Genomic DNA, 26,961 nt, shown 5'->3' on the forward strand with positions numbered 1-26,961 from the left:
TATTAGGATGATTATTTTTATTTTACCTTGAAATTACATAGACTTAATTTGATTTAAAAATCACCTGCTGTAGCACACTGAAAAAAAGTGTTTAATTCATCCAATTAAAACATTTTAGGATTCACAGCTATATTTTTTTACGTTATTTATTTTTCATTGGCTCAAGTAAAAAAATACAGATGTGAATCATTACCCTAATATTTTTTTTTTTATTGGATGAATAAAACACTTTGAATCTTTGTTTTATTCGCACCAACATTATTTGATTTTAACATTTTGGAAAATGTATTTATATAGCATACTTGTAGTCTCACTGGTAAAGACCAGTTTTTTTTGTTTGTTTATTAAACCAAATTTAAAAACTAAAATACTGAATGCTGATTAAGAAACCTCTTATTGAATGTGTGTTGATTGTGTTGTTTGGACTGTAGAACTATGCAGTTGTTGCCTTTAATTTCACATGGTTAATCTTAGTTAATATTTTATTTAAGGCCAGTTCTCTGTAGTTTCAACCCAATTCAAAAACAAAAGCTAAATGCTGATGTCTGTAGGATCTGTGTATGTATTGAATGTAGTCTACTTACTGTGCAGTTACTACTGTTAATTTCGGATGGTTACAGTTATTGTTTTCAATAGCCAAAAGCAAGTTTGGCCTATTAAATACCAAATATCTTGTTTATGCACACTTTCCTTCTTTCTTGTTTGTTGCTTAAAAGATTTTTTAAAAATCGGAAATCGGTATCGGAACTGACCAGTTTGCTTGTAAAAAATTGCTATCGGAATCGGCCATGAAAAATCCTGATCGGTGCATCCCTAATTTTACACAACCCTTTTTACACAACCCTTCCAGTGAATGACAGATTTTTTCATTAAAGTCATTTGCTCATGATTTTCGCTGTACGTTTGTTTTTATAAGTCTGAAAGACGTGTTGGCATTCTGTCATTTTGCAATGATGAGCTGTGGTGAAAAAATATCCTGTATCTAGAAAACTGTCAACTCTGTTTATTCATGTTGTTAATGACTAAATGTACATCCTTTCCCAAAGAATCACTGGTGCAATATGGGTAAAGAATTAGTCAAGTTATGTAAGTTGTAAAAAAGGAAGAAAAGTCATTTGAAAAAAATATAGGGAGGCGATTCACTTTTTCTAATGAACAACTTTTGAACAATTTTAGAAGTGCACATAAAGGTATGACAGGGTGCTTGATGACCTGAATAATGTGGCGTACCTTTACAAAGACTCTTTTGCTCTCAATTAAACCCTGTGTCTGTTCACATTTTCACTGAGGTTTTTTTGGCCCATAATTGCTTGTATTTCCCTTTAGCTTGGAGGATATTATTTCTTAATTGGTACTGAGGTTGCGGACATTCATGCACAAGATTTCAGGCCCTCAGGGAACTTTGCAGTAGTTTTCAGCTGGCAATGTTGTTTTTAGAAACATGTTTCCAGATGTAAACAGATCACAGGAAATGTTGATAGTAGAGAACATTTCACGTGGAGGTATGATTTATCATGCAGCATTTCTTAACACCGACAACATATGCATGCACTGTATATCTTGAATGCATATGTATTTATGCAAATTTTGATCAGCAAGAGTTCTGCATGACTGTGTGTATTAGAAACGTGTTTACTGCACTGTTATCTGTGACGCACTTGAGGGTATTTAAGGGGATGAGGTGGCTTAACCTTCTTTTGTTCTCGTTTAGTCCGTGCGGGCACAGGTGGTCTTCTCTGCAGAATATGACCTATTTTCCCGAGGCCTAATCTCATTTGGATTTCAAAGAATGTTTTTCCTTAAAATACCCTCCGTCTCTGTTTCATGTTATTTATTTTGTACCCAAAATAGCTGGTGTCTGACATTAAGCTCGGTTTCTCGTTGTCTGTATTTGGAAACGATTTGAAAATACACTCTTAAAAACAAAGGCTCTTTATTGGCATCTAGAGTTCTATGAGGAACATTTAAAAGATGGAAATGTAATGAAAATGTACTCGCCAGAGTTTGGTTCTTCATGGGAACAAGTTTGGAGAAATGGAACATTGCATCACTTGCTCACCAGTGGATGCTCTGCAGTGAATGGGTGCCGTCAGAATGAGAGTCCAAACAACAGAAGAAAAACATCACAATAATCCACATGACTCCAGTCCATAACTGAATGTCTTATAAAGGGAAGAGCAGTGTGTTTGTGCGAAACGAATCCATCATAGTAAAATATTTAGATACACATAACATTGTTTTCTCCAGAGGAGTTGTTGAGAAATATGCAGAAATAACTGTTCAAGCACCATTTACAAATGAAAACAGTCTAGAACCGTTTTAAACAAATATGTCCAGTAGATTTTGACTTTTTCACTGGAGGAAGCCTTTATATGTATTATGGACTCATAATTGATGGTATTTTGGCTAGAGGCAGTGGTTAGAACGTCTTAATCATGGATTTGTTTCTTTCAAACACTCAGCTTTTGGCTTCACAAGACATTAACTGATGGACTGGAGTGGTATGGATTATTGGGATGTTCTTATAAGCTGCTTGGACTCTCATTCTGACGGCACCAATTAGGGCTGGTATATATCGATATATGAAAAAAAATCTCGCTATTGTCCTTTTTTTTTTTAAGATATTCGATATATATCTTGATATGTTTGCATGTAAATAATAAAAAAACTGGGGGAAATAATGTAACTGGGATAAGTATTTTTTTATTTTTTATGTATTCTGTCTCTGGTTTAAAAGAAGCTCTGTGGCATAAATATAAAATATAAATATATAAGATCTCATGACAGAACACAGACCGGATGAATGATGCTTTCATTAAGATGCCAAACTCCAGCTTGTTTGTTTTTCAGATCATCTGCTGCAGCACTTCCGTAATGAGGAGTGAGCGTTTGCATATGCATGGTTGCCAGATTGCTTAAAATAAGCAAAAAACCCGGAAGAAAAAGTATCTATGTAATAGCAAAGCTTTGATTAGGGGATTTGAACTCTTGATATCTGGCAACCGTACTCATGAGAGTTTGTGTAGTAGAGGAGTATAGAGCAGTCTGCAATAACATGTTCCATTTTTTTGACATTTGGCGTGTTCTTTCGGGAAAGTATGCTTGTATTTTAAATAATCGATATTCACAATACTTTCAAATTTTACATCGTTGTCAAAATTATTCTGATATTATCACTAATATTCGATATATCGCCCAGCCCTAGCACCCATTCAATGCAGAGCATCCATTAGTGAGTAAGTGATACATTTTTATACATTTTCCAAAACTGTTCTTGGAAAAAGAACAAAAAAACAAAAACAACCTCATTTACAGTACACCTCGGATGGCCTGAGGGTGAGAACAATTTCCATCAAATTAAACATTTTGGATGAACTGTTCTGTTAACATCCATTGAAACTTTCCATTCCATAATAGGTTCTTTATACTGGAAAAGGTTCTTGGTATTCACACTAAGAAAAATATTGGCTATTTTAAGACCTGTTCACTGAGAAGGCTCTATGGTCCCGTTTTGGAGACTTTATTTTAAAGAATGTGATCTTGTTGGTAATTGCAAACAAGGAAAACTTATTAAAGAGACAGGGCTATTAATAACCTGCTACGATCGCCATCGCAGAGGGGCTGTGATGCTAAACTCTACCTGACCTGACAGACTCTGTGTTGTCTGTGACAAAAATGTGCTACACGCCATCTTCAATGAGAAGACTGCCGGTGGCACGCTTTCCAAGCGGTCCTGCAGATGCCACAGCACAGAGCGAGTAAAAGCAGCGTCTCCTGTGGAGAGGATCATTAAAGCAGTGCGACTGAAGCCCAGACGCTGAAGCTGGCAGAATGCACCGACGGTAACTCTCTCATCCCAGGTGATCGGCCACATGGCAGTCGCTAATTAAACCTGCCGTTAGAAAGAAACGTGTCCCTTTTAATACAGGGGGCCACCGACAGGCTTCCAGGATGAGTGGCGTCTGTCTTCACCACATTGCTCTAATGAGAAGAGCATCTTGGGTAAATGGAAAGACAAACTGGTGCTGTGCTGCTTTGTTATCTGCTGTTAACGGGGAAACGCTCCACATGCTGGCAGAATGAATGAGCAGAGTTCAGACCAATGCGAACATCAACCAATGGTTTTAACTTGCAAACACGCAGAGCTTTAAATGTGAACTGGTGGATCGATTAGAAGACAATATATTATCAAAATCTAAAAAGTATAGGGGTGTGCAATGTAGTCTGGTGATCCTGCAATAATATTGCAATTGTTGTTTTAACTATGTGTGATTTGATACTATCCAGTATATCGCGAAAAGCAAACAAAACGCCTACAGAGTGCACGCATAAGTTACATGATGAAGTAGCAGGTTAGACTAGTGCGCATGCGTGCACATTTATAGTGCGTTCTTTCACTGCAAGAAAAAATGCATGTCAAATTATCACAACCACAAAGATGAAGAATATAAAAAAATTCAGGAGCAAGCAGTTAGCACAATTAGAGAAAAGATATCGGCACGAGAACACAGTCTGTAGCTAAATATTTTTAATTACTGTTATCGGTAAAATCCCAGAAAAATTAAATTTTAAATGATTTTATTAATTATTAATTTTGTAATACTTTTGACTCTTAAAAATGGTTTAAAAGCTGAAATGTAAAGTTTAGTATTTTTTTATGTTTTGTTTTTGTGAGAACTGTCAATTGTTTTTTACAGTAATTTTACAGTTTAATATGCTACAATAGGTATTGCCCAAACACGCTCATGTGGTATTAATTTTATTTGTGCAGGTCTTAAAAAGGTCTTACATTTAAGCTTAAAAATCCTGCAGAAACCCTGATACAATATGTCCATTAATATGATACTCAGCAAGCAACTTTAAAAAAATAAAATTTTCATTTGTCTGGCTTTAGAGTGTTAAAACTTTTCAAAAGTGCAGTCAGAACTCTGTTGATATTTATAGCTCAGTTTCATCTAGATATTTAAACCTGTTTCACAGCATTCATAGTCACATCCGTCAAACTGAACGTGCCTTGACTGTGAATCTGATCCACTGAAGAGCTTTAGGAGAGCGGCTCTGGCTGTATGCCTCGTCTTTCACCCTTGCACCTTTTTAAATAAGTTTGACCCATGTATACTGCAGGGATGGGCATTTCACCCAGGTGTCATGTGACTTGTGATGTCAGTGGATGGTCGTTTTGCTACAGTATCTGCCGGTGGCTGTAACTGTACCTGCTTGACCAAACCAGCATGTGGTGTTGAAATGAAAAGCCCATATAAATGAGGGCACCACCTTCTTATTAGGCCATCCAGTCTGTGGATCTGAGCTGAAACAGAGGCTAGTTAACTTGATCTAAGAAAAACATTCCAGCGGTGCTTCCCAAGAAACCCTGGGTCAACAGTCCTAAGCTTTTGCTGCTTCCAGAGGACACACTGATCTGATGTCCAGTTCCCAAAGACATCTGGATTTACTTAGGTTTGGTGTCTTCTGTTCCTGGGGTTTGTAACAGCCTGTGTAGTTCAGTAGAACTGGTCAGTCATCAGTCAGCTTACTGGTGTAGTGTTCAGTGATGTCAGCCAGTCATAAATCACGGTTTCACTATCAACAGGACAAACCCGGTTAAGTGAGCTATTGTTCACAAGTCTCGGTTTCACAGACGCCACTCCTCAGTTACTCGGAGTCTGTTATCGGTCAGGAAGCTGTTGTATTGACCATCTATCATATCTTTCTATTGATCCATCTTTCCATAATTCCATTAAACTATCGTTCTATTGTTCAACCGTTCATCCTGTCATTTTATCTGTTGTTTTAAATCAATTTTTTTCCTAAACATTCAAAGGCCTATTCATTGAAGCAATTCTGGTTTGTCATTTGGATTAGTTTTTGCTCGTGGTCTTGGTTCAAATTAATGAAAAATGGGTCTTAAATTCAGTTGAAAATATTTTGCGTTCCCATCATGCAAACCGCTGTCAGTTGTGAACAGTCTTGTGTCTCAGCTGAAGGCTTGTGATTACCTGAGACGGACCTAAATACCTGGTGCCTAAAATGAAGTCCATTTTTGTTGTACCTTCTTATTTCCATGTTTCTGAAGCTCCAGTCATTTTTCATGTAAATGTATTTTCAGTGGTGAGGAGTGCAGGGCGCTGGGACACAGCTGGCAGAGTGGATCCGTGTAAAGCGGTGGCTATATGAGGGCTGGCAGGAGATGTGATTGTGGCGTCTCTGGGCCTCCATTGCACACATTGAATTAGACCAATCAATAGATTCGCTTGGCGGGAGAAGGTCTCACACGGGGGCCTGTTGCTCCTCCAGCCCTCGTTTGTTTTCCCTCCTTTTATTTTTCCAGAAATGCTCTGTTGTCTCCAGGTCAGCATCTATGTCCCAGAAGCCACCTCCAGCTGAAGCTTTTCCCCAACAAACAAATCAACTAGTCACCCATCTTGAACCATATCTGGCTACAAACTGAGTGGTCCTAAAGCAGTGCAGTTGTGAACTGTGTAGTCCTTGTATTGTGTTGTTCAGATCGGAGTCTGGCTTTGCAGAGATCAGATATGAGAGCGGTGCCCTCTAGTGGCGTTCAAAGGAAACACAGCACCACAGACTGCACTCTGGTAGGTTTAGCCTATTAACACTTCATTAAAATGTTTTTGCGTTTAATAACAGAATAATTTCTCTTTGTGTGGTATATAGCTTCACTCCTGTGATGTGATTGGTTCAGCCAACCACTAGGGGGGCCTATCGCATCACAATATTCATCAATAAAAAAAAATTCTTCAGTTTTTACAAGGTGAACCTTTATGGAATGGTTTACGTCCCCGTGAATATAATACAGTTTTAATGTTGAATTCATATTTAACTCTGCTGTCTATTTGGTGGTCATATTTTCTGCCCGGTTACCTGACCAGGAACGACCCAATAGCAGCCCGTCACTAAATGAATCATCAGTTTCAACCTCCGAATCCTTTTAGAGCAGATGGGATCAATGAAGCCATATCTTCTTCTCTGAATTAGTCAGAGTTTTCTGTTTTGTAGATAAATGAATAGTCAGGGGAAGAGGCTTTATGATTCCCACAAACATCTGCTGCTCTGCTGTTTTCATCACCAGCGCTGAACACACGCTCATAAATCAACACAATCAATTCACCCGTCTGTGTACGCTCGCGCTTCCCTTCAGCATGGAGCACGATGCACCAGCATACAGTAGTGTTTGTAACTAGTGTTATTGGTTTTTCCATTAAACTGTGTGTGCTAGTATCTAGAAAGCAAAGTGACCACTGAACATCCGAGTACAATTGATAATATGTAATAAGATATTATGATAATATACAAAAATGTATTTTGCTAAATATTTGCATAAAATTTTATTACAATTTCTTCAAAACAGAAACATTATAACCAACTGGTTGATTAGTAAGGGCATTTAAATAAAATGAATTTAAAACACATTTTATTTTAAATGTGTTTGTGTGTGTGTATATGTGTGTATGTATGTATGTACGTGTAATATATATATATATATATATATATATATATATATACATACACACACACACACACACACATACGTATAGTATTATAATGCTAAATATTTGCATAAAATATAATCAGAATGAATGCCTTTATTGATTTATTTAGAAATAACTTTTCAAATGTAATTACTATACTTTTGTGCTTTAATTAGCATCTAAAATTAGCTGATGTAGACAGTTTGCCTGTCTATGCACATTAAGATGCCTTTTCTTGTAAGGCAAGCAAGTTTATTTATATAGCACATTTCGTACACAATGCTAATTCAAAGTACTTTACATAAAATTAATTACAATAATCATAAAAATAATCACAAAAACCTTGTGTGCAGATTCACCAGCCTTAAAATGGCCAGTCTATATAAATATTTCCAAAATGACCAGATATGATCCTGTCCATCGTCCTGCTCCATATATAAGTGTGTCAAACAGACAGGTTTACATTGGGTTTCCAAGATCCAGTCAATAAACTTCAAGTCAAAGTCAGTTTCGTCATATATCTGTAAACTGGCAGGTCTCTGTTCCCCACAGATGATGTTTGGCGAGAGGTTGAGCGGGGTTCTGAATATGACTATGAATGCTCAGTGTCTCTGCAGCAGAGGTGTCACATTGCTCTGTGTTGTGTTCATAAAGCGAGGACAGGGAAAGAGATGAGCTGATGTCAAAGATGAGTTTACCCGCTCGCACCGACCTCCTGTCCCTCGAGCTGCTTGCCAAACTTCGCTGCATGTCCACCAGCGGCTCCCCGTTTGCCACCAACAAACCAATCGACATTAAAGCCCGAAGAAGATGGTAACAGTTGTTTTTAACTGGTTTATATTTTTAGCTGTTTGTCTATGCTGGGCTGCTTTAGCTTCTATGGCTGTGTGTTATGCTAGTGTATGTATTTGTTTCTTCTTTAAGTGAGTCTTGTGGAGAAGCAGAGCTCAGGCTAGTAATGTGTTTATATCATCACTGAACCACATTGGCTTTAAAGAGACACTCACCCGCTCTAGAAAAACCTACCGAGAATCATGCTATTGTTAGTGGTATATCCAACATGGAGTGTATCTATTAGTTTTGGTAGTCAGCTGATGTACCTGGTGCTGATGGACCTCAGAGTAAGTGATGGGTGCTGCTGTTAATCGGCTGAGTGTGGTTTCATTTGTTACTTTTAATGCATTGGGTGTCACAAAATAACAATGTGAACAACAATCTTAGCATTTATTAAATTTACTTCATTTTTATTAACTAGTACCTTTTTGTCGTTCATAATGACTACAATTCGGTTCAGTTTATTTAACTTCTGTTGTGCAATTTAATGTAATATTTTCTGTTTAAATGTAAATATTTTATTGATTAACATTTAATTAAGAGTAATACTGACAAATAGATGCTATAAAAATGTTTTTATTGTTAGTTCATGATAGCGTTAAAACTTCTTTTTGATTATCAACATTTTTACTAAATTAAGATTAAAAAATGAATCATGAATGAAAATGAATAAAAACTTTTTTGCCAGATAATAACGTCAGTGTTAAATCAGTTTAAATGGCTTAACCTCTGGTTTATTTCAGTTCAGTTCTGCTTATTGTAATTGTGCAATGAAATTAAATATTTTGTGTTTGTATAGCTGTATTTTATTTATTTTTTAATATTTTGTTGTTTTTTTATGAGCTTTTTTCATGACTTTTAATTTTTCTAATAACAGTAATGTAGACTGGTAAATGGTGAATATTTTCTTTTTAGTTCATGATACCTAATGCATTAACTAGGTTTAACAAATGACACCTTACTGGAAAGTGTTATCAATTACTGTTGCTTGTTCTTTAAGCTGGAGTCAGTCCGATATTGTAAATGAAACCTTCGTGTGGTTTATTAAGGAGAGGGGCTTTGTTATTTTTCTCAGTGACAGTAGTAACCACACTGAGACATCCTACTGTAGCTTAACTTGTTGTTTCATGGCATCACGGATAATAAGGTAATTTTTATGTTTGTTAACCATTCAGTTTCCTCCCTAAAATCAAATAAGAAACGCACTACAGATGTTTGCTCACCTGAAGCCTGGAGAAATGAAATTTACGTCTGCCAACTGTTTGCACTAAACTTTGTAAATGTCAGCCGTAATCTGATTGCTCTGTTATGTGAGGAGCAAAGCAGCTTAAAGTGTGAGAATTTGCCCCATCAGCGTTTTATCACAGACCAGCTAAGATGGTGAAAGTGTTCCCTCGAGACTGGAACAGAGTGCCATCTAGACACCCGTTTCTGATTTAATGAGTGACTCCGTTTGCGCAGATGATGGCCAGTTAACACAGGCACTGAACCTGCTGATGACTTGATGGGTTTAGAGAGAATAAACACAAAGAGCTTAGGCTCATTCTTCTCTGGCCTCAACACGGTTCAGTTTCAGATCCACACAAGCCCATCAGGAGGAATTATACCAATGCACTTCCTCCCCCAGCGTGCTTCTTAAGATCTTACATGAACATGAGGCGCAGAAACCCACCGCTCAACTGCAGAGGGAGCAGGAAACTTCAGTTACACACAGGCTGTGGCCAAACGGGAGCGTGGTTATGTGTAAAGGTGAAGCGGAAAGAGGATATCACCCACAAACCTTTCACCGCCTCGTCTGTGACGGTGTTTTGCTCTGTGAGGTTTTTGGGTTGTAGGCCTCCAAATGTGGTGCGGTCACTTTAAAGGAATAGTTCTGTCAAAAATAAAAACTCACTCTTACATTGTTTCCAATCCCATAAGGCTTTGATATTTTTCATGAAACTTCAGAGGTTTGGTCTAGGTTACCAAAACTGGCTCCGAAGATCCAAAAAGGTCATATAGGAAGCCGAAGATGAAAGCTTATGATTCTAGTAGTTTAAAAGGTCTTGTGAAGAGTTATGATTGCTTTACATGATGAGCAGAATTAATTTATGCTTGTATTCACATATAAACACACACGTCTAGAGCAGATCACATTTTTAAACACACCAAGCTCATATGTGCGTTACAGGCTTGAACAAACCTCATTGGCTGTTGCACTTCACACATGCACATTAATTTGTTACATGTACACTCTTCAAAAAAAGGTACAAAACTGTCACTTTGGCTGTATCCTGTCAAAAAGTACTAACATGTACTTTTAAAGTGTTTATAAGGTACTAATATCTACCATAAATAAGATACAAAGATTTACTTTGTTCCTAACTGTGCGTTCACACCGCCGGCGTCGAGAGCGTCAAAGTTGCCGGAAGTCATTCATTTTCAATGTAAGCCGGCGTCGAGGAGCGGCGCGGTGCGACTTGGCCATTGAGAGCGTCGAGGAGAGTTGAAAACAATGTAACTTTATGGTAATGAGCTATGAAACGGTTGGGCCGCAACCAATCGGAACGTAGAAGTCCACCGCTTGAGAGGATTCCAGAGAACGCAGCTCCGACCACATTTGTTCCCAAGCACAATATAGGACATGTTGATTATTGCTGTTTCCCTGTTTGCGTACAGGGACATAAAAAATTTATTAAAAGTGATACGTGGACCAAGGTGTCTGAGATTGTTCATTTTCCTGGTGAGTTGCTGATGTGCAGTAACGTTATATGGATAATAATCTAATGATATAATAAATAATAGTACTGTAGTCCCAGTTTACTTTAAAACAAATTTCCCTGATTATACTTACATTAAGTAATGTTTATACTTGATATATTTACTTAAATAGCATTTTCAATGCAAGACTTTTACTTGCATCAGAGTATTTTTACAGTGCTTTATTCAATATTAGGTAAAGGATCTTAATACTTTGTCCACAACAATATTTAATGAGGTTAACTTATAACGTTTCTCTCCTTGTGGTTAGTCTGCACGAGATCAACAAGCTTGTTTGCTTTGCGGCCGCTTTAAATACAAAATAAGCATTCGATCTACGTCAGAGCGCTAACAAATCTTTCTGCAGCGTCGTGAGGAGAGCGGCCAGAGTGATTTTTGACGCTCTCGAGGACGGCGGTGTGAATGCACAGTAAGGGTAATGGCACAGTGACAGTTTTTGTACCTTTTTTCTGAAAGTGTACTATGCTTTTCTGTTCAGAAAAAGCATATATACTGTCCAATAAAAGAGGTAGCACTTTATTTAACAGTCCTGTTCCTCCATGTACATACTTATGCACTAATTATAGTAATTCACTAACTGGGTAATATTTAGCTACTAACCCTGAACCTACATTACCTCTGAAACTTTCCTTAACCCATTCAGTCACCTTATATTACCCAGTACTGTCTTAGGTAAGTACACTGTAAATAAGTGCAAGTGCATGTACGGTAAAATAAATAAAGGTACAAAGCTGTCACTAGGTCGGTATACTTTCAAAAGGTACCAATATTTACACTTTAGGTGCTAATATGCAATATTAAAGTACTAATACTGTACGTGTCATTTAGGGGTAAAAAATTTACCAAAATGTAGCCTACCTTCAGCTGTAAGACCCAAGGTTGCCACCCCCTGTATGTGTGTCAATCATTGTTTAGAAGCCCAAATTAAATCTATAAAATCATCCTATAAATGGATTGCATTTCTTCATAAGACTTGATTAAACCACTCAATTCGTTTGGATTAATTTTGCAATCCCTTTCTGAGAAATGGACCTGGACTGTCAGTGTATTAAAGATACCTTAATTTGTGTTTCAAAGATTAACCGAGATCTTACGGTTTGGAATGAGTGTATGATGACAGAATTGTTATTTTGAGGCGAACTGTGCCTTTAAAAAAGTGGTGAGTCAACAGATGCAGGGTTTCTGGTGTGTGGATGAGAAACTAGCGCAGTACTTCGAGGGAAAGCTGGAGGTAAGAGTAGCCCTCGCTTGGACTCGGTGTCCCTAAGTGCTAATCAGATTACCCGGAGGGGCGGAGCTAGGGGTAAAGGAGGCCACATGCATACGTGTGTCACTTAGTGTTAAAGGGGAGGAGTTTATACAACCCAGACAGTCCAGGAAACACTTGGCATCACAAGACGAGGCTCTAGCTCAGACACAACCCCATGGACTTGCAGAAGGACCATACGGGCGACTTCATCGCCCCCAGCGAAGCCACAACCAGAGGCATGAAACGAAAGCGCCTGCTCAAGTCCTACAGGTAGCGTACGCGCTCAGAAACGCTCATGACTGCATACTGGAGGTGTCTTGATCTGCTGCCTGACAGAGTGTGATAAGCTGATTCTGGTTTGCTCAAGTCTGTTTTTCTGTGGTAAGCTGACAGACGTTGAGGGTGGTTTGCTGTGACGCTTGTAGTATGCAGTGGCAGCTCAAGTTAAAGAAGACTTGCTCTGTATCCTTCTCAAATTCTGGACATTGCTTACAGTATCGGATTGGACTACTAGACATACAGTATTTTCCTCATCTCGGTAATGAAACGTTATATACTACATTGCATATGTAAATAAAGTAAAAGATTGTTTGCATGAATATGTGCTGATTCCGACCTGTTTCTATTTTATTTTAAAAAGTAGATGATGTGTAAAGGAGTTTTTTTAACTAGCATGTTTGACCTCTTGCAATTATAATTAAAAATATATTTAATTGTTAATGTGTAATAATTACACTTTTCTGAAGCTATATAGTTTAAACGTTAGGGGTCGGTAAGGTTGTTGTTAAAAGTCTCTCACCAAGGCTGCATTTATTTGATCAAAAATACAGTAAAAACATAAATGTGAAATATTATTATAATTTAAAAGAACTGATTTCTATTTTAATATATTTTTTAAAGTATTTTATTCCTGTGATCAAAGCTGAATTTTCAGCATCATTATTCCAGTCTTCAGTGTCACATGATCTTCAGAAATCATTCTAATATGCTGATTTACTGCTCAAGAAACATTTCTTCTCATTATCCATGTTGTAATCAGAAATTGATTGAAAGTGAAATTGAAAGTGATTTTTGATAAATTTAATGCATCATTGCTGAATAAAAGCATTATTTCTATCTTAGTCACAGCAAAGTTTTGAACAAAAGTGTGCATTTCGGGTGACACGAGTCATTTGAATGTCATACAGTACATTTTGTGCTATCATTTCATATATTTTTCAATTCCACAGCAGATCAGTTTAGGATGTAGGAAATGTGCGATATTCATTTTGAAAGAGGAAACTGGTTTTGGCCCAGTACGTTGATAAATTACCCTGATGCATTTTTTTTTTTTTTTAAGTTTCCTTTTCAAGAAAACCTCAAGTGTTACACCAAAGAAGTTATTGATGCAACAGTGTTGCTTTGAACTTACAGAAACCTCACATTTAACAACAGCTACTTCTCATGCTTTTGCTACATAGCAAGTTCTCCTAAATATTCTAGTGGAATGTCAGTTTATGGGATAAAGTGTGTTTTAATGTTTTTGACTATGCTTTTTTCAAATTTTGCTATTATTACAATACATGATTTTTCAAAAGATTCCCACCACTAATGAAACCGTGCAGTTTTGTAATTTCTGTTTTCCACCAGAGGGCCTCCTTCCGTCTTTCTGCAGCTCGTTGTTTGTTCAGTTCTTCTGGTGCTCTCTAGCATATATGCTTTCTCCTACTTCATTAGTCTGAGTAAATGCGTGCATGTGCTTCAGAATGAGTTAGATGTATATGTTTAAAATGATTGCGGCATGATCAGAAAAGCATGATGCCATTGCTGTATGTGCAGCATGTATGAATATCATTGTGCATGTACTTTGTCAACCTTATTGCAATTGATCGTTTTTACGCGAAAATGTAGTGCAGTGATGTTTTGCATGGTCTTTCTGTCAATGATGCATATCAAATCAAGCCGCAAAACAACCCACATGCCACTCAACTGACGTGTCGTCAGAATCTCATGAGACTTTACTAATACTGTGCGCACAATTTTCCATCTGCCATCAGAGCTCAATGAGTTTACTTATTCGAAAAACAGCTGAACAGGGTTTTTGTACATGTGCTCCATACCACAACTGCTGGATTCCAGGAAACGTAATTTTGTTCTAGTTGCACTGATGCTAAACAGCATTGGCAAGAGTGATCAGGATGCAGCGAATGGAAAGATTCGATCAAGAATTTGGTTATCATTAACCAAAATGTACTTTTAATTTGACTGGCTGTCTATTTTTCCCCCTTTCATTGAATATGTGGTTTCTATAATGAAGATGGCAGGAGTCATTCATTGAACATTTCTGGGTATTTGGTTTCAATGAAGTGAAAAGTTTGTAAGAAAATAATGAATGATTAAAATACGAGTCCAAAATCCATAACATTGCTTTCTCCAGTAAAAAAAAGAAAAAAAGGTTGTGTATTCTGTGGTTCCCAGGCCTGTTATGATCGTCGTCACATATCTGCTCTACTAATTACTGTAATTAGAGCGCCTGTCTGCTGGGAATCTAAGTTGCCTGTAATGACGGCTGGATGTTGGTCTGCATGTTTAAAGTCAGAAGGGGTTCGTGTGAATGTGTGTTTAGGGTTGAAGAGTTGAGAGGTGGATGTCGCAGCCTCGATCCTCTGATGTTGTGTGCTACTTCATGGATCAGTAAGTCTTTTTATTAGATCAGATACGGTTGGCTGAGCAATATCACTCACACACACTCGCATGTAAGGAAATTCAATTGCATTCCCATATCTAAGAGTGCCAGGAAGTGCATCTGGAGTTCAGCGTTGAGGAACTCGAAGTGTGCAGTAAAGCGCTTCATTCAGATCACACACATACACGTTCTTAAAAGTAAAGGCTGCAGAAAAAGAGAAATTATGTAGTTTTTTGGTGGAATATGGGTGTTACATACCAAATATGGACATATTCCTTAAAAGCTGAAATTGACTATTGGTTGATATTAGCATGCATATTAAGAATTGGATCATGTATTAAGACAATAATTAGAGTGTGGTTGAAACACAACAGCTCTTTGGAGTCCATCGAAGCTTTCAGAAACACCTCTGTATCTCCTGACTCCTGTCAGGACTGTCATTCACACTCTGTCACTTTCCCATGGATAGAGTCGTTCTCTCTCACAAGTTCTTTTTTTATACTGTGTCTTCTCTCCTCCTCATGTGGGCCAACCACATAAAACCCCTTAGCAACCACCCCGAACACCCCTGCATCATGGGAATTTTCTTCAGAGACTCGGATGTTTCTCCTAAAAGTCTAGAAATCAGAGCGGAGATTAGATCATTTAGTATGGGAAATGTTTGAGTTCATGAGTTCAGCTTCACTGGAGACACCCGATCAAAATACTGCCATTTGCCCACTGCCATGTTCATGTTATTTTCATTGTGTGCAGTATGTAAAATGAGTGTTACCTTGGCTTTATAAGAAAAAAGATTATTCCCAGTGCACACAAACTTCCCAGACTTCAGAGGGCCTAGTTGGTTACAGTTTACTTCCTTTTTGATTATATTTTTGTTAAATAATTTATTAATTTTTTAATCCATTTTCAAATTATTTCAAATTTCTTAAATAATAATTAAATTAAGCACTTTTATATCGACCATCAGCCCCCTTCTTTCCAAGTTATCAAAAATATTGATAATCAATATTGGTCGGTATAAAGTATACTGTTATTATTATTTATTTAGTTTTGTTTTTTGGTACATTTGAGTACAGTTTGAAACATCTGAGAAGCAGGAGGCTTAATTAAGTCTCAGTTTACTCCCCATACATCTTAATGCTGTCTTGGAGAATGAATTGAGATGCTAAAGAGATCTCGTTGGGGGTTTTCTTTCCCATGGGTCATGTTGTTCTTGTCTTGTCATGGTTAGCGTGTGTGTGTCCTGAAGTGGGCTCTGACACCGTCACCAGCTGCATTTCCACCCCCTCCGCTCCCTGAAGCGTCCACTCTGGTTCCCTCACTGAGATACGGCACAAACACACACGCAGGACCCTGAGGGTTTAAAACACCCCACCCCCCCAACACACACACACACAAACACACACTTCCACTGCTAGGCCACTGCAACCCAGGGAAAAGAAAGTAGAGGAGGAGAGCAGGACTAGAAACGTGATATTCATTCTGGCTTACTTACCCTGCAGACACCGAGAGAGACACAGACTCTCACTGCAGCCGCATAGTTTGAGCACAGAGCTGGATTACCTCAGAGAGCATGTCCATCATGGAGCAGGACGGACTTTGATGAGGTCTAGAGAAAACTGAGGGACGACAGGACACATTTGGCCATGAGTATCGTTATGAAACCGCGTTCACGTTTCCACCAGCTCTCTCAGGAACACAGAGGGAATCTGGTAAAGTTTTACTCATTCTCGCTTTCAGCTATGGCATGCATCATACATTTGAGACCTGCTTACAGTTTAATGTGAAAACTATAATCTCAAATTTAGATATCTGCCAAAGATTTTCTTAGTTCTGAAGATTATAAATATATATGTGTGCGTGTTTATATATGTATGCATATTGAAAGCTGTTTTAGCTTTAGACTAGAAGCCATTTTTAAATCAAGTTAAATCAAACAAAAACGTTATTGTATTATTATTATTGAACAGTTCACAAATTTTTCTGCACTATATAATAAATATAATACATTTTAAATAATATTTGATTTCAAGTTTATATATATATATATATATATATATATATATATATATATATATATATATATATATATATATATATATATATACACAATTTAGTATATATTTAGTATATATAAGAATAAAATAAAATGCTAGTATGTTTGAATGAAAATGCTAGTAGCAGGATTATAAAATTAATACATGTGATTATGATAATTTGATAAAATGAAGAGCGCGCTGTACGTGTGAGATAATTTTACTTTGTTGACTGTTTTCTGGTTTTGTTGCTTATGTCTCATTCGCCACAAATCCAAACCTTTCCATATTCACAATGTATTTGAATGTTAAGCTATTATTTCTAATGTAAACTACTAGACTTGTACTTTACACGCATTCACATATAGGCGGAAAAGATCATCCTCTTCACGGAGCAAAAACGTCCTTGGCATAACAGTAGAGTGAGTCGGTTTACTGAGGTCTATTTAAACTGACTAGTGTAACCTTTAATATGTTTGGTTAACTGTATTTTATTCTGATAATGAACAAACTTCGATGTAAGTTTGAATTGCTAGAATCACTCTCAGTGTGATCGAACAGCTGAGACATAAAAACATAAAACAATAAATAAAATAAATCTTTTTGGAGTAAGATATATTCCGCAAAAATGTTTACTCTTATTTGTGCACACACACAATTAAAACCAAAGATTTTGTGCTCTTGTAATCTAAAGCAAACAAATAGAATACGCGTTTTCATCCTGATCTTTCCGTGAACTTGTTTATGGAGCGTCGTGAAAGTTCTGTTTTAAAATCCGTTATCTTAAGTCAGATATACTTCACTTTTTTTTTTATGGAAACTTTTATTTTAGGCCTATTATGTATTTTTTCATTAATTAAGAAATTCATTTGATTTGTTAATTTGTTCCCTCGATTCAGTTAAATCATGGGTTAAGGAACAAAATTAGTAAAACATGAACAGTTGCCACAAATTAACAAGTTCTGTCTAAATTACTTAATCATCGATTAATCATTTACATCACTAATTTAAATGTTTAGTCAACCTGAAATAAGAAATAATGAAGAACGGGACCCATTTTATCTAACTGGAATTGACTGGATTGTAAAAAGTGGGTGTTACATAACAGAATAGAGTCAGGTGGTTGAAGTTGATGTTGAAAAACAAAGGTTTGGTGACGTCAGACTAAAAGGAAAGTTGTTTAGCCAAAGCGAGTCACAGGTTTAGTTTTTATTTGGAATAACTTGCACTAATGAATCATTCACAATAATACCAGGAACAAGAAAAGTAAATAGTCAATTTTGTTGAGTACAGAAATGGGTTTCTGTAATTCTAGATGACCACTGCTAATTATTGTGTATGTGAGTAAGTCTAGTGTGTTTCTTGTTGGCTGACATAACTGTGGCATTAGTGCGGTGTAAAAATATATTTGCCCATAGAAAGACATGGCTCTTTTCTCAGCCTTGGTCCCTGGTCTTTTGGCCTTTCATAATCCCGTCAGTCGAGAGCTTGAGTCAAATTCCAAATGTGCCACTAGAGACTGTTCACAACACAAGAGACCACAATAGCTCATGCATTCCAACGCCAAAATAAACATCTCAACATTTTTTATCCTGCATGAATGCTACATACTTTCAGCTGCTCTATAAAAAGCACAATTTTTCACGTTGTGTTTTAGTGACTTCTCTAGTATGAGCTGTGTTGTTGCAGGACCATATTAAAGAACAGATGTCCCAGCATGCTCCAGTGCACATCTCTTTCTCTTCTCCCCTCTGACCTGAAAACGTGTGGCGGGCCGCATTGCACGCGCTCACAAAGATGCAAGTGCATCATGTCGCCTCATGGCACGTCACCAAAACGCCTTCTGTCCTCCTTGTGCGCCTGCGTTTGTCTCTCTGGACCCGTCTCCTGCCTGCGATTTATCAGGGGACGACCTCTGCCAAAATAGGCCAAGGGCATCTATCTTTCTCTCTTCCTGTGCGTCTTCTGCACTTTTTATAAATAAACTCATTGTCGTCTATGTGCCTGCAGTTGACGGTCAGGCCAATTAGAAAAGGCCCTATAGGAACCCCAGGCCCTGTCGTGCGTCAGCCTCTCAGAGATGGGGCCCCAGTGGACAGATACCTGCCAGCGCACCCTAAACTTAGCCAACCCACTGTGCCTTAAAAGAGAAGAGGTGCAGCTGCTCTGTAATGCTGCGCAATCTTTGATGTGGGCCGCGTGTGATGTTAAGCCTTCGGCATGACGTCTGATGAAGCAGATCGGATGTGTCAGGTCGGCCTGCTGGATGAAGGAGCTCTCAAGAGTGTGTGCTGCTGCTGCTGTGTGTGTGAGACATAAAGGATTATTCTTTCTTTATTAGTTCAGCGCAAAATTTTAAATTGTCATCATTTTACAGTATTTTCCAGAAAATAAGCACCTGACTATAAGTTGCACTGGGTCAACTGCTTTTTTGAGCAAGAAAGGAATAAAATAGCATTTTGAGTTATTTTATCGCTTATACAGTATTACAGTTTTATTAATGTTTAATTTTAGATGAACATTTAGTCACTTTACGTGCTTTTGTCAGTATTCTACAAAATATCTTCTTTGGTGTTTTACAAAAAAAAAAATGTCACAGGTGCACAGTGCCTTTAAGAAAAGTTGCAAAAGTGATTCAGCTGTATTTCGTTCATAAACATTTTCATAGAAGGATATTTGCTTTTACGTGCCTTTAAAGATGACACAAAATCAGAATTCACTTGGTTTACTTAATAAATAAATTCATTACATCAGTGGTTTTCAACCTGTGGGTTGTGGTGGTATTGCAGGTGAGTCATAGCATAATAACATTATTTCATTTATATAATTAAATAACAAAAAATAAATGTTAAACTGTAACTTTGCTTCCACTATTCGAGCTCGCTGATTGGTTTAAGAATAAACCACCAATTAATATTAATAATAATATTAATATTTTGCTGCATATTCTCCAGAACAACAAATTCAAACATGCATAAATGGCTGTCAATATGTTCCCTCCTGACTGCTTGCTCTGCTGACTGTCTACTCACTGCAGAGCTCTGCCTGGATCTGGTTTTCCCATTTTGATGAGCGGTGCCAGCCCGAGTTATTTTCTGTTCATTGCCAGTTCATTCTAGGGCTGTGCGATTAATAGAAATCGTCATTAAATCACGATTTGAGAGTGCAACGATTTTCCGCGGCCCTGACATCCCGCAGTATGCTATCCATCCAAGGATATAAAGGATCAGAGCGATCACACTGCACGCGGTAAAAAGCTAGAAATAAAAACAAGGAGGATACACGTTTTAAGTGCGCACACACTCTCCGGATGAGAGCAGCGTGTATCTGAGCAAGCATGTCTGGTTTTGTGACAGAGCAAAGGAAATCTGCGTGCGAACAGAGGGATTTGCGCTGGTGCATTATTTTAATGTGCTTTCATGTTACAATAATGCGCTCTCGCAGCTGCTTCTGCAGCGCGTACACATACTGTATACACACTGCAAACGGAGTACATGTGAACCTGTATAATGTACAACAATTCTATTTTAACACCTGAGGCACCGCTACAATTAATGAGCTCTATGAACAATGCATGGCAAAAAAGAAAAAAAATTCCCTGCACACAGGATTTATTTATTTATATTTTCTCCATAAGTTTATAATTTTTTTTTTACACCTTTACATAGTGATTATTTTGACTTATGTCTGTTCTAGAGACGTTAGAAATTTTTGATAAAGCTCTAATTTGTTTTTCTTTCGGAAATATGTTTCAAGTTCATCCTGAGATCATTTATGACTGTAAAGCATATCTGTGTGGGTAAAAATTGCGATTAAAATCGAAATAGGAAAATTGATCAAATAAATCGCGATAGTTTTGTTTTTACGTTTTTTTTTTTATATCGCACAGCCCTAGTTCACTCAGTAGATACAGTTAACAATCTAGCTTCTGAGTACTAAGTTATTAACCCAACAATAGCTGGGTCAGTTAATTTTTTTGCAGTGGGCCACGCAAACATATGTGTTTGGTTGTGTGGGCCGCGAGTTGAAAAAGGTTGGGAACCCATTAATCATGTCACCCCTAAAAAAAAGTCTCTGGAATCTTTGATTAAAATATAACAACTTTTCCACTGATGTATCCAAATGCCTGAGGTTGGGAAAAATAACATCAGCCAATAATATCACAGCTTTTACTTTTTACATTCCAATCAGATCTAAAGGATAAAATCAAGTTATTTCCTGCTGAACATTCAGTATCACTGGGAAAACCATCAATTTACTGAAACTAAATGTGTTGAGGATACTCTTCAAGTAAATGCACCAGTCCACGCATGTTTGTGGTTAATGTGCCTAAGCAAATCTTCATTAACAGTATGAAAATCCACACAATAGTTTACCATCACAGTGAGCTTTGACGTTTAATGCACATTCCAATGGTGACCATCCAGGTTAGTAGCCTTCAGACTGGTTTGGTTGTATTCTCACAGCGTTGCAGTTTGATTATCAGAGTAGGCAGTGAAGTAATACGGTATATCCTATCTGTCCCTCCAGCTCTCCTCTGGAGGACGTATCACAAAACACTACTCCAACAGTATCGGCTAAGGCTCAGGTATCTTAACGAATTGTGGGGTCTTGCACTAATGCAGAAGTGCATCAGGATGATAGCGTGCTAATGAAACTGATGTAATACTGTGGCTTTCGTCATGAATCTGAGGTCAAAACATACTAAATCCCACAAAAGGACAGGACAAGTCCCTCTGCGGGGAGAAACATCCCACGGAGACCCTAAAAGCGAGCGGTTTCCAGTCTCCCCAGTGTCTCATTTGCTGTGGCGTCACTAGACATCAAGGGCTTTGCTTGGTGATGTTCACCATGCTGGTGCATTTGAGAGTCCCTGACCTCTTATTTTTGTCTTATTAAATGAGCAAATATTTGGTATTAATAAATGTTTGGCAGCACAGCAGAGAGAAGGTCAGCCGACAGAAGTCACTAGGAATCTTACCCTACGGTAGCGTGATGTAAGGGGAAAGTGTCTAATGGGTAATTTTATAGCAGGGACATTCAGGACTTCTGAATCTGGCTGTAGAACAAGGGGTCATTGATTTCTGCATCTATCTTCTATCACCAGCTCTTCAAGGTCAGTCAGTCCAAGCGTTTACACTCATGGATGTTAAGTGACCTCACTGAGTCATGCCTCTCGAGTCGGGCTTGTGGCAACGTTCAGAAATCAATGGAGAATGCCTTTTAATTACAACTGAATTCTTGAATTTGAATCAGATTTGAATCCGGCTGCAGCATTGCAACATTATTTTCCAGGAAGCAAAATTAAACATCATTTGTTGTAAAAGAAAAACATTTGTTTGTCAAGACCAAACTTTGAATCTTGACTTTTTAAAACCTAAAAAGGCATTTTGAAGAAAGTTTGGATGGATAGATAAACAGAGTGAGGGATTGATGGATATGATGCTATAGATGGATGGGTGAATGGATACAATGGGGATGGATGGATACAATGCAATATATAGACAGATGGATAAATAAATGGAAGAATACGATTCCATGGATGGGTGAATGAATGAATGAATGAATGAATGAATGGTACATAGATACATAGATAGTTGGACGGTTGGATGAGTTATTATTATAGATGGATGGATGAATATGATTATAGATAGATTTTGTTGTATTTAGTTATTGGGTCAGGCTTGTGGAAATTTTTGCCACAAGCTGTCAAGTCTTGAGAACAGCGATGCAAAAGTGGCTAAAGTGTAAAACAGGAAGGAAAAGATGTTTCTTGCTCACAGACCTCAAAGCAAGTCACGGGCGCACTGAGCTGAGATCAAGTAACTCGCTCTTTAGTGAGGACGCCACCATAGATATGTGCTTCAGTAAACCTGTTAATGGAATCTGGAGCTTCTCAGACAAGATGATGTGACAGTGTGCACTTGTGTTGTGCTACATGTGCAGCGTTCTGGATTGTGTTGGCGAGCAACACTGTAGGTGCGTTTAGATCTTCACTGAGCTGGCGGCTCTCAATCCTTTTTAGGAGAGGAATTTAAGCTTGTTCCCCACGATTAACAGATAGTCATTTATCACTGTATCTCTTCCTCTGCTCGTCATTTCCGCTGGAAAGGCCTGTGCTTCTTGGGATTTGAAACTCGGTGGTGTATGTGGCACGAATACACCGTCTGTCTCTGTGATACAAACAGACCTGCTCTTTTGTTCGACTTCCTGTAATTTGAGAGAGTCTCTTCCTCACACAGTGTTCCAGATCCACGTGTTGTTGCTGTTTCACCTATTCAGGCTTTCTAGGAAACTGCTGCTTATCTTTAAAACGGCCGGGAGAGACGTGTGGAGTGAGTCACTGGGGATTTTGTTGTGGTTTCAAATGGGGACGCTTGCGGGGAAAACTCGATTCATCTGATGAATCACTGCTAGTGACGTGGCGAGTACCTCACCCCGACGATTAGCGGGCAAGAACCTCTCTTAACGCCAAAGCAAGGGATTCTGCAGCTAATGCCTGTGTCCACCTGTGTGCTAGACGTCACTGGGAGGGAAATCCCTGTGTTTCCGTCACTGCTAGCGTTAGGTCATTAGGATAAGCAGCTTTTAGGTAAGGCTGTCCCCATGTGTTCACCAACATGCTCTCTCTGGTACACCTTCATTTCTGCTCAGGGCTGTCAAAGGTGATGAGTGGCGCCTCCTGCAGGCCGTTTACAATATTCCGCTCGCATTTGCGATATGTACTAACTGTAAAATGTATTAATGTCGGAGCATATGTGCGATTAAAAGGCTTAAAAAACATATTAACAATCATTTTAAGAAATCTTACATTCGCGGGATGGAAAAAGCTGGATTCTCTCTACAGCCTAATGTGATTTTTAAAATGTCAAATCGCTATGATTTCTCTTATGATAAATATGAGCACAGCATGTTTCAAATAGAAATGCACCGCTGTTGCACATTCTACAGACTCAGAACGTAATCAATGAATATTGATATTATGCATTTATTCCAAATGATTGCTTATGATTTACTGTTGATAAATTATGACATTGTTTACTGTTTGGTGTTTTTATTGTAATATGAGGTAGATGGTTTGTCTTCTTTGTGAATTTAATATTAAAAGCATAAACATTTCAAAATAAGAGTTCTGTTTGGGCTTGTTTGTAATTAAAAGTTCCACATTAAGTTATATATATATATATTATTATACTGTTTTTGGATGTTTTATAATGTCACAATGCCAGTTTCTCTCTTCCTCTGTAGCTTTGACGTGGACAATGGCACGTCGTCAGGACGGAGTCCTCTGGATCCCATGATGAGTCCGAGTTCGGGCCTGATCCTTCAGGCCAACTTTGTGCACAGCCAGCGGAGGGAATCCTTCCTGTACCGCTCCGACAGTGACTATGACCTGTCGCCAAAGACCATGTCCCGAAACTCCTCCATCGCCAGTGACATGTGAGTACTGGAACCCTTTAAAGCCATGTGCAATTCTCCCATAACCCTTTACTTTATTTTGGGTCAGTCGAATTTAATATCTATTTTTTTTTTGGTCCTTTTGTTTCACTGGGAAAATGCACATTAAAACTGAGACGTCATGCTTGTATTGTGAATCAGCATAATTTAATTTGTCCATGCATAGTTAGATAGGTACATATATGTACAGCTGTTTCATCCATTGGTTTCCTGTTGTTTGAGAGACTGTGTGTGTGTGTGTGTGTGTATGTGTGTGTTTATATGTAGTCCATGTAAATGTGTGTGGTCATCAGTGGCATGTCGTTTGCCCGCGGGTCACATGACTCTAACGTCAGTCTCTCTCTCTCTGTCTACATCGTTTTCTTTCTCCGTCTTTATATACCTTTATTACATAGGTACATTATTTAAAAGAAATGTATACTTTTATTTATTAATGATGACTTATATTGATCAAAAGTGACCGTAAAGACATTTGTAATATTACAAAAATACAAAATGTTTTTTAATCAACAAATCAGCATATTAGAATGATTTCTGAAGGATCTTGTGACACTTACTGACCCCAGACTATTTAACGGTAGTGTAAGTATGGCATTAAAGGAGTATTCAGGTGAAAACTCACCCTCATATTATTCCAAAAGCATGACTTTCTTTCTTCTTAGTAAAACTATAATTGCTGAGGACTGCCAAGCTCCAAAAAAAGACAAAACATGCCATAAAAGCACCATAAATGTGGTCAATACAACTAAACAGTCTAGGATTTAAGATGCTGGAAATTAGACGTGCACATGATTTTGGAGCTACGGTAAAGATTTCCAGCAAATGCTAAGATTCCCGTCAGTTTCTTGCTCAAAACTAATGTATATGGCTTCAGAAAACATATATAGCCACAGTTTCAAAGTGTTTTATTTCTTTGGGGAGCTTGATAGCCAAAATACACATTAATAAACAAGTTTGGATTGACATGAAGGGTGGGTAGATGATCACTGAGTGAATTATTCCTTTAATACGACATGAAAAAAGCAAAAGTAAGTCACTGAAGAATCTGAGAGACTCAAATGTCTCTTTAGTGGTTCGCTGACCTCTTTAGAAACACGGCCGTTCATAACAGCCACTTCTCAAACCACAAAGGCAGAGGAACCAGACGTGTGTGATGCGCTCTGTGTGTGTGTGTGTGTCTGTCTGACAAACCTGTGTCCTTATCGATAGGAATAACCACCTGCCGAGACCGGGTCTGGTCTCTCGGAGATCTGAGCCGGTTATTAGTGGAAAGTAAGTTCTGGTTCTGGCTCGCCTGTCCTTACGGCAGCTCCTGGCCTTGCTCTTCCTCGAGGAATGCTCTTGCTTGTCTAATCTGCATCACCTTGCTTCACCTGTAGATGCCAGCATCACGGTCTCACATGCATTGAGAACCCTCACCATTTAATGCACAGAATGACCATCAAATCAACCTGCGATGGGACAACAAAATCATAATTTTCAGGTTGATTTGATTGGGTGAAGATTCTGGGCATTAAAACCTCTGTGTGTTGTAAGAGCGTAGGGGAACGTCATGAGAGAAATCGCATGGAGAAGACAGAGTTCGAATGACATGCTGCTTGTGACTTGGACGTGTGTGTGAGTGTGTGTTTGTCAATCTCCATTTTTGCCATGATCCTGCATTGCATGTGAGGTGCACATGTGACTTATTATTATTATTATTATTATTATTATTATTATTATTATTATTTCCTCCAGTCAGCTTGAAAACATTCACTCTAATGTGTTGCATTATTCAATTTTCCTTAGTGGATTTATATAAGTAATAAAATGCTTGACATTTAAGAGAGGTGGATGCTTTGTGAACTCTTACGTCAAATGTTTAAACTGATTAATTAGATTTCGGGCTGCATTCGTCACATTCGAACAACAGGGAGAGCCAACAGTACTCCAAAATGATCCGCTTTTGTGAAATACTGCACAGGTCTTTAGTTGCACCACAATCTAGTGAGTTTACTTCTAAGATAGCATCCAAAAAAACACTCATGGGGACTGACCTTTCACATTTGACTTCACAATTGATTACAAAAGCATTTTATTAAGCTAGCAATTCTATGCTCTAATAAGCAATATGGTTTAGTGTTGTTTATTTTAATTGGAAACATGAAATAAATGTAAAATAGCACATATATATATATGAAGAATATATTTATAATAAAAATTCCTTTCTTTTTTATGATGTATAAAATGTATAGACCATAACATTTATATCTTTATTTAATAATAATTATTATAAATTATGAACATTTTATTGAATATTTTTCAGTAGTCATCAGAATGAATTTTTATTTGTACATTTATATATCTAACATTTGTAAAATAAATGAATTTGTATTTTTATAATCAGCATTCATCTTGGTTCTTTTATAGATGAAAAGTATATAATATAAATGTATTATTAGAAACACTTTTAATGAAACTTTGGCAATGCAT

The 26,961-nt window shown here is 37.7% G+C and overlaps 1 protein-coding gene across 3 annotated transcripts in view; it reads left to right on the top strand.

Moving 5' to 3' along the window:
* The window catches only part of LOC113076276 (cAMP-specific 3',5'-cyclic phosphodiesterase 4D-like), a 36,166-nt gene extending 9,520 nt beyond the window's left edge, over positions 1–26,646 (top strand). Inside the window, exons 1-3 of one of the 3 annotated variants that reach the window (XM_026248935.1) lie at positions 12,367–12,600; positions 24,280–24,471; positions 25,699–26,646. In XM_026248935.1, coding sequence (XP_026104720.1) covers positions 12,506–12,600; positions 24,280–24,471; positions 25,699–25,765 — 354 coding nt within the window. In that variant the 5' untranslated portion in view covers positions 12,367–12,505 and the 3' untranslated portion in view covers positions 25,766–26,646. Of the gene's footprint in view, positions 1–12,366; positions 12,712–24,279; positions 24,472–25,698 lie in introns of those variants that run through there. The other 2 variants (XR_003281152.1, XM_026248936.1) reach the window with 2 other exon arrangements.
* The last annotated feature ends 315 nt before the right edge of the window (positions 26,647–26,961 follow it).

The sequence above is a fragment of the Carassius auratus genome, unplaced genomic scaffold (assembly GCF_003368295.1).
Source record: "Carassius auratus strain Wakin unplaced genomic scaffold, ASM336829v1 scaf_tig00019553, whole genome shotgun sequence".
NCBI classification, from domain to species: Eukaryota; Metazoa; Chordata; class Actinopteri; order Cypriniformes; family Cyprinidae; genus Carassius; species Carassius auratus.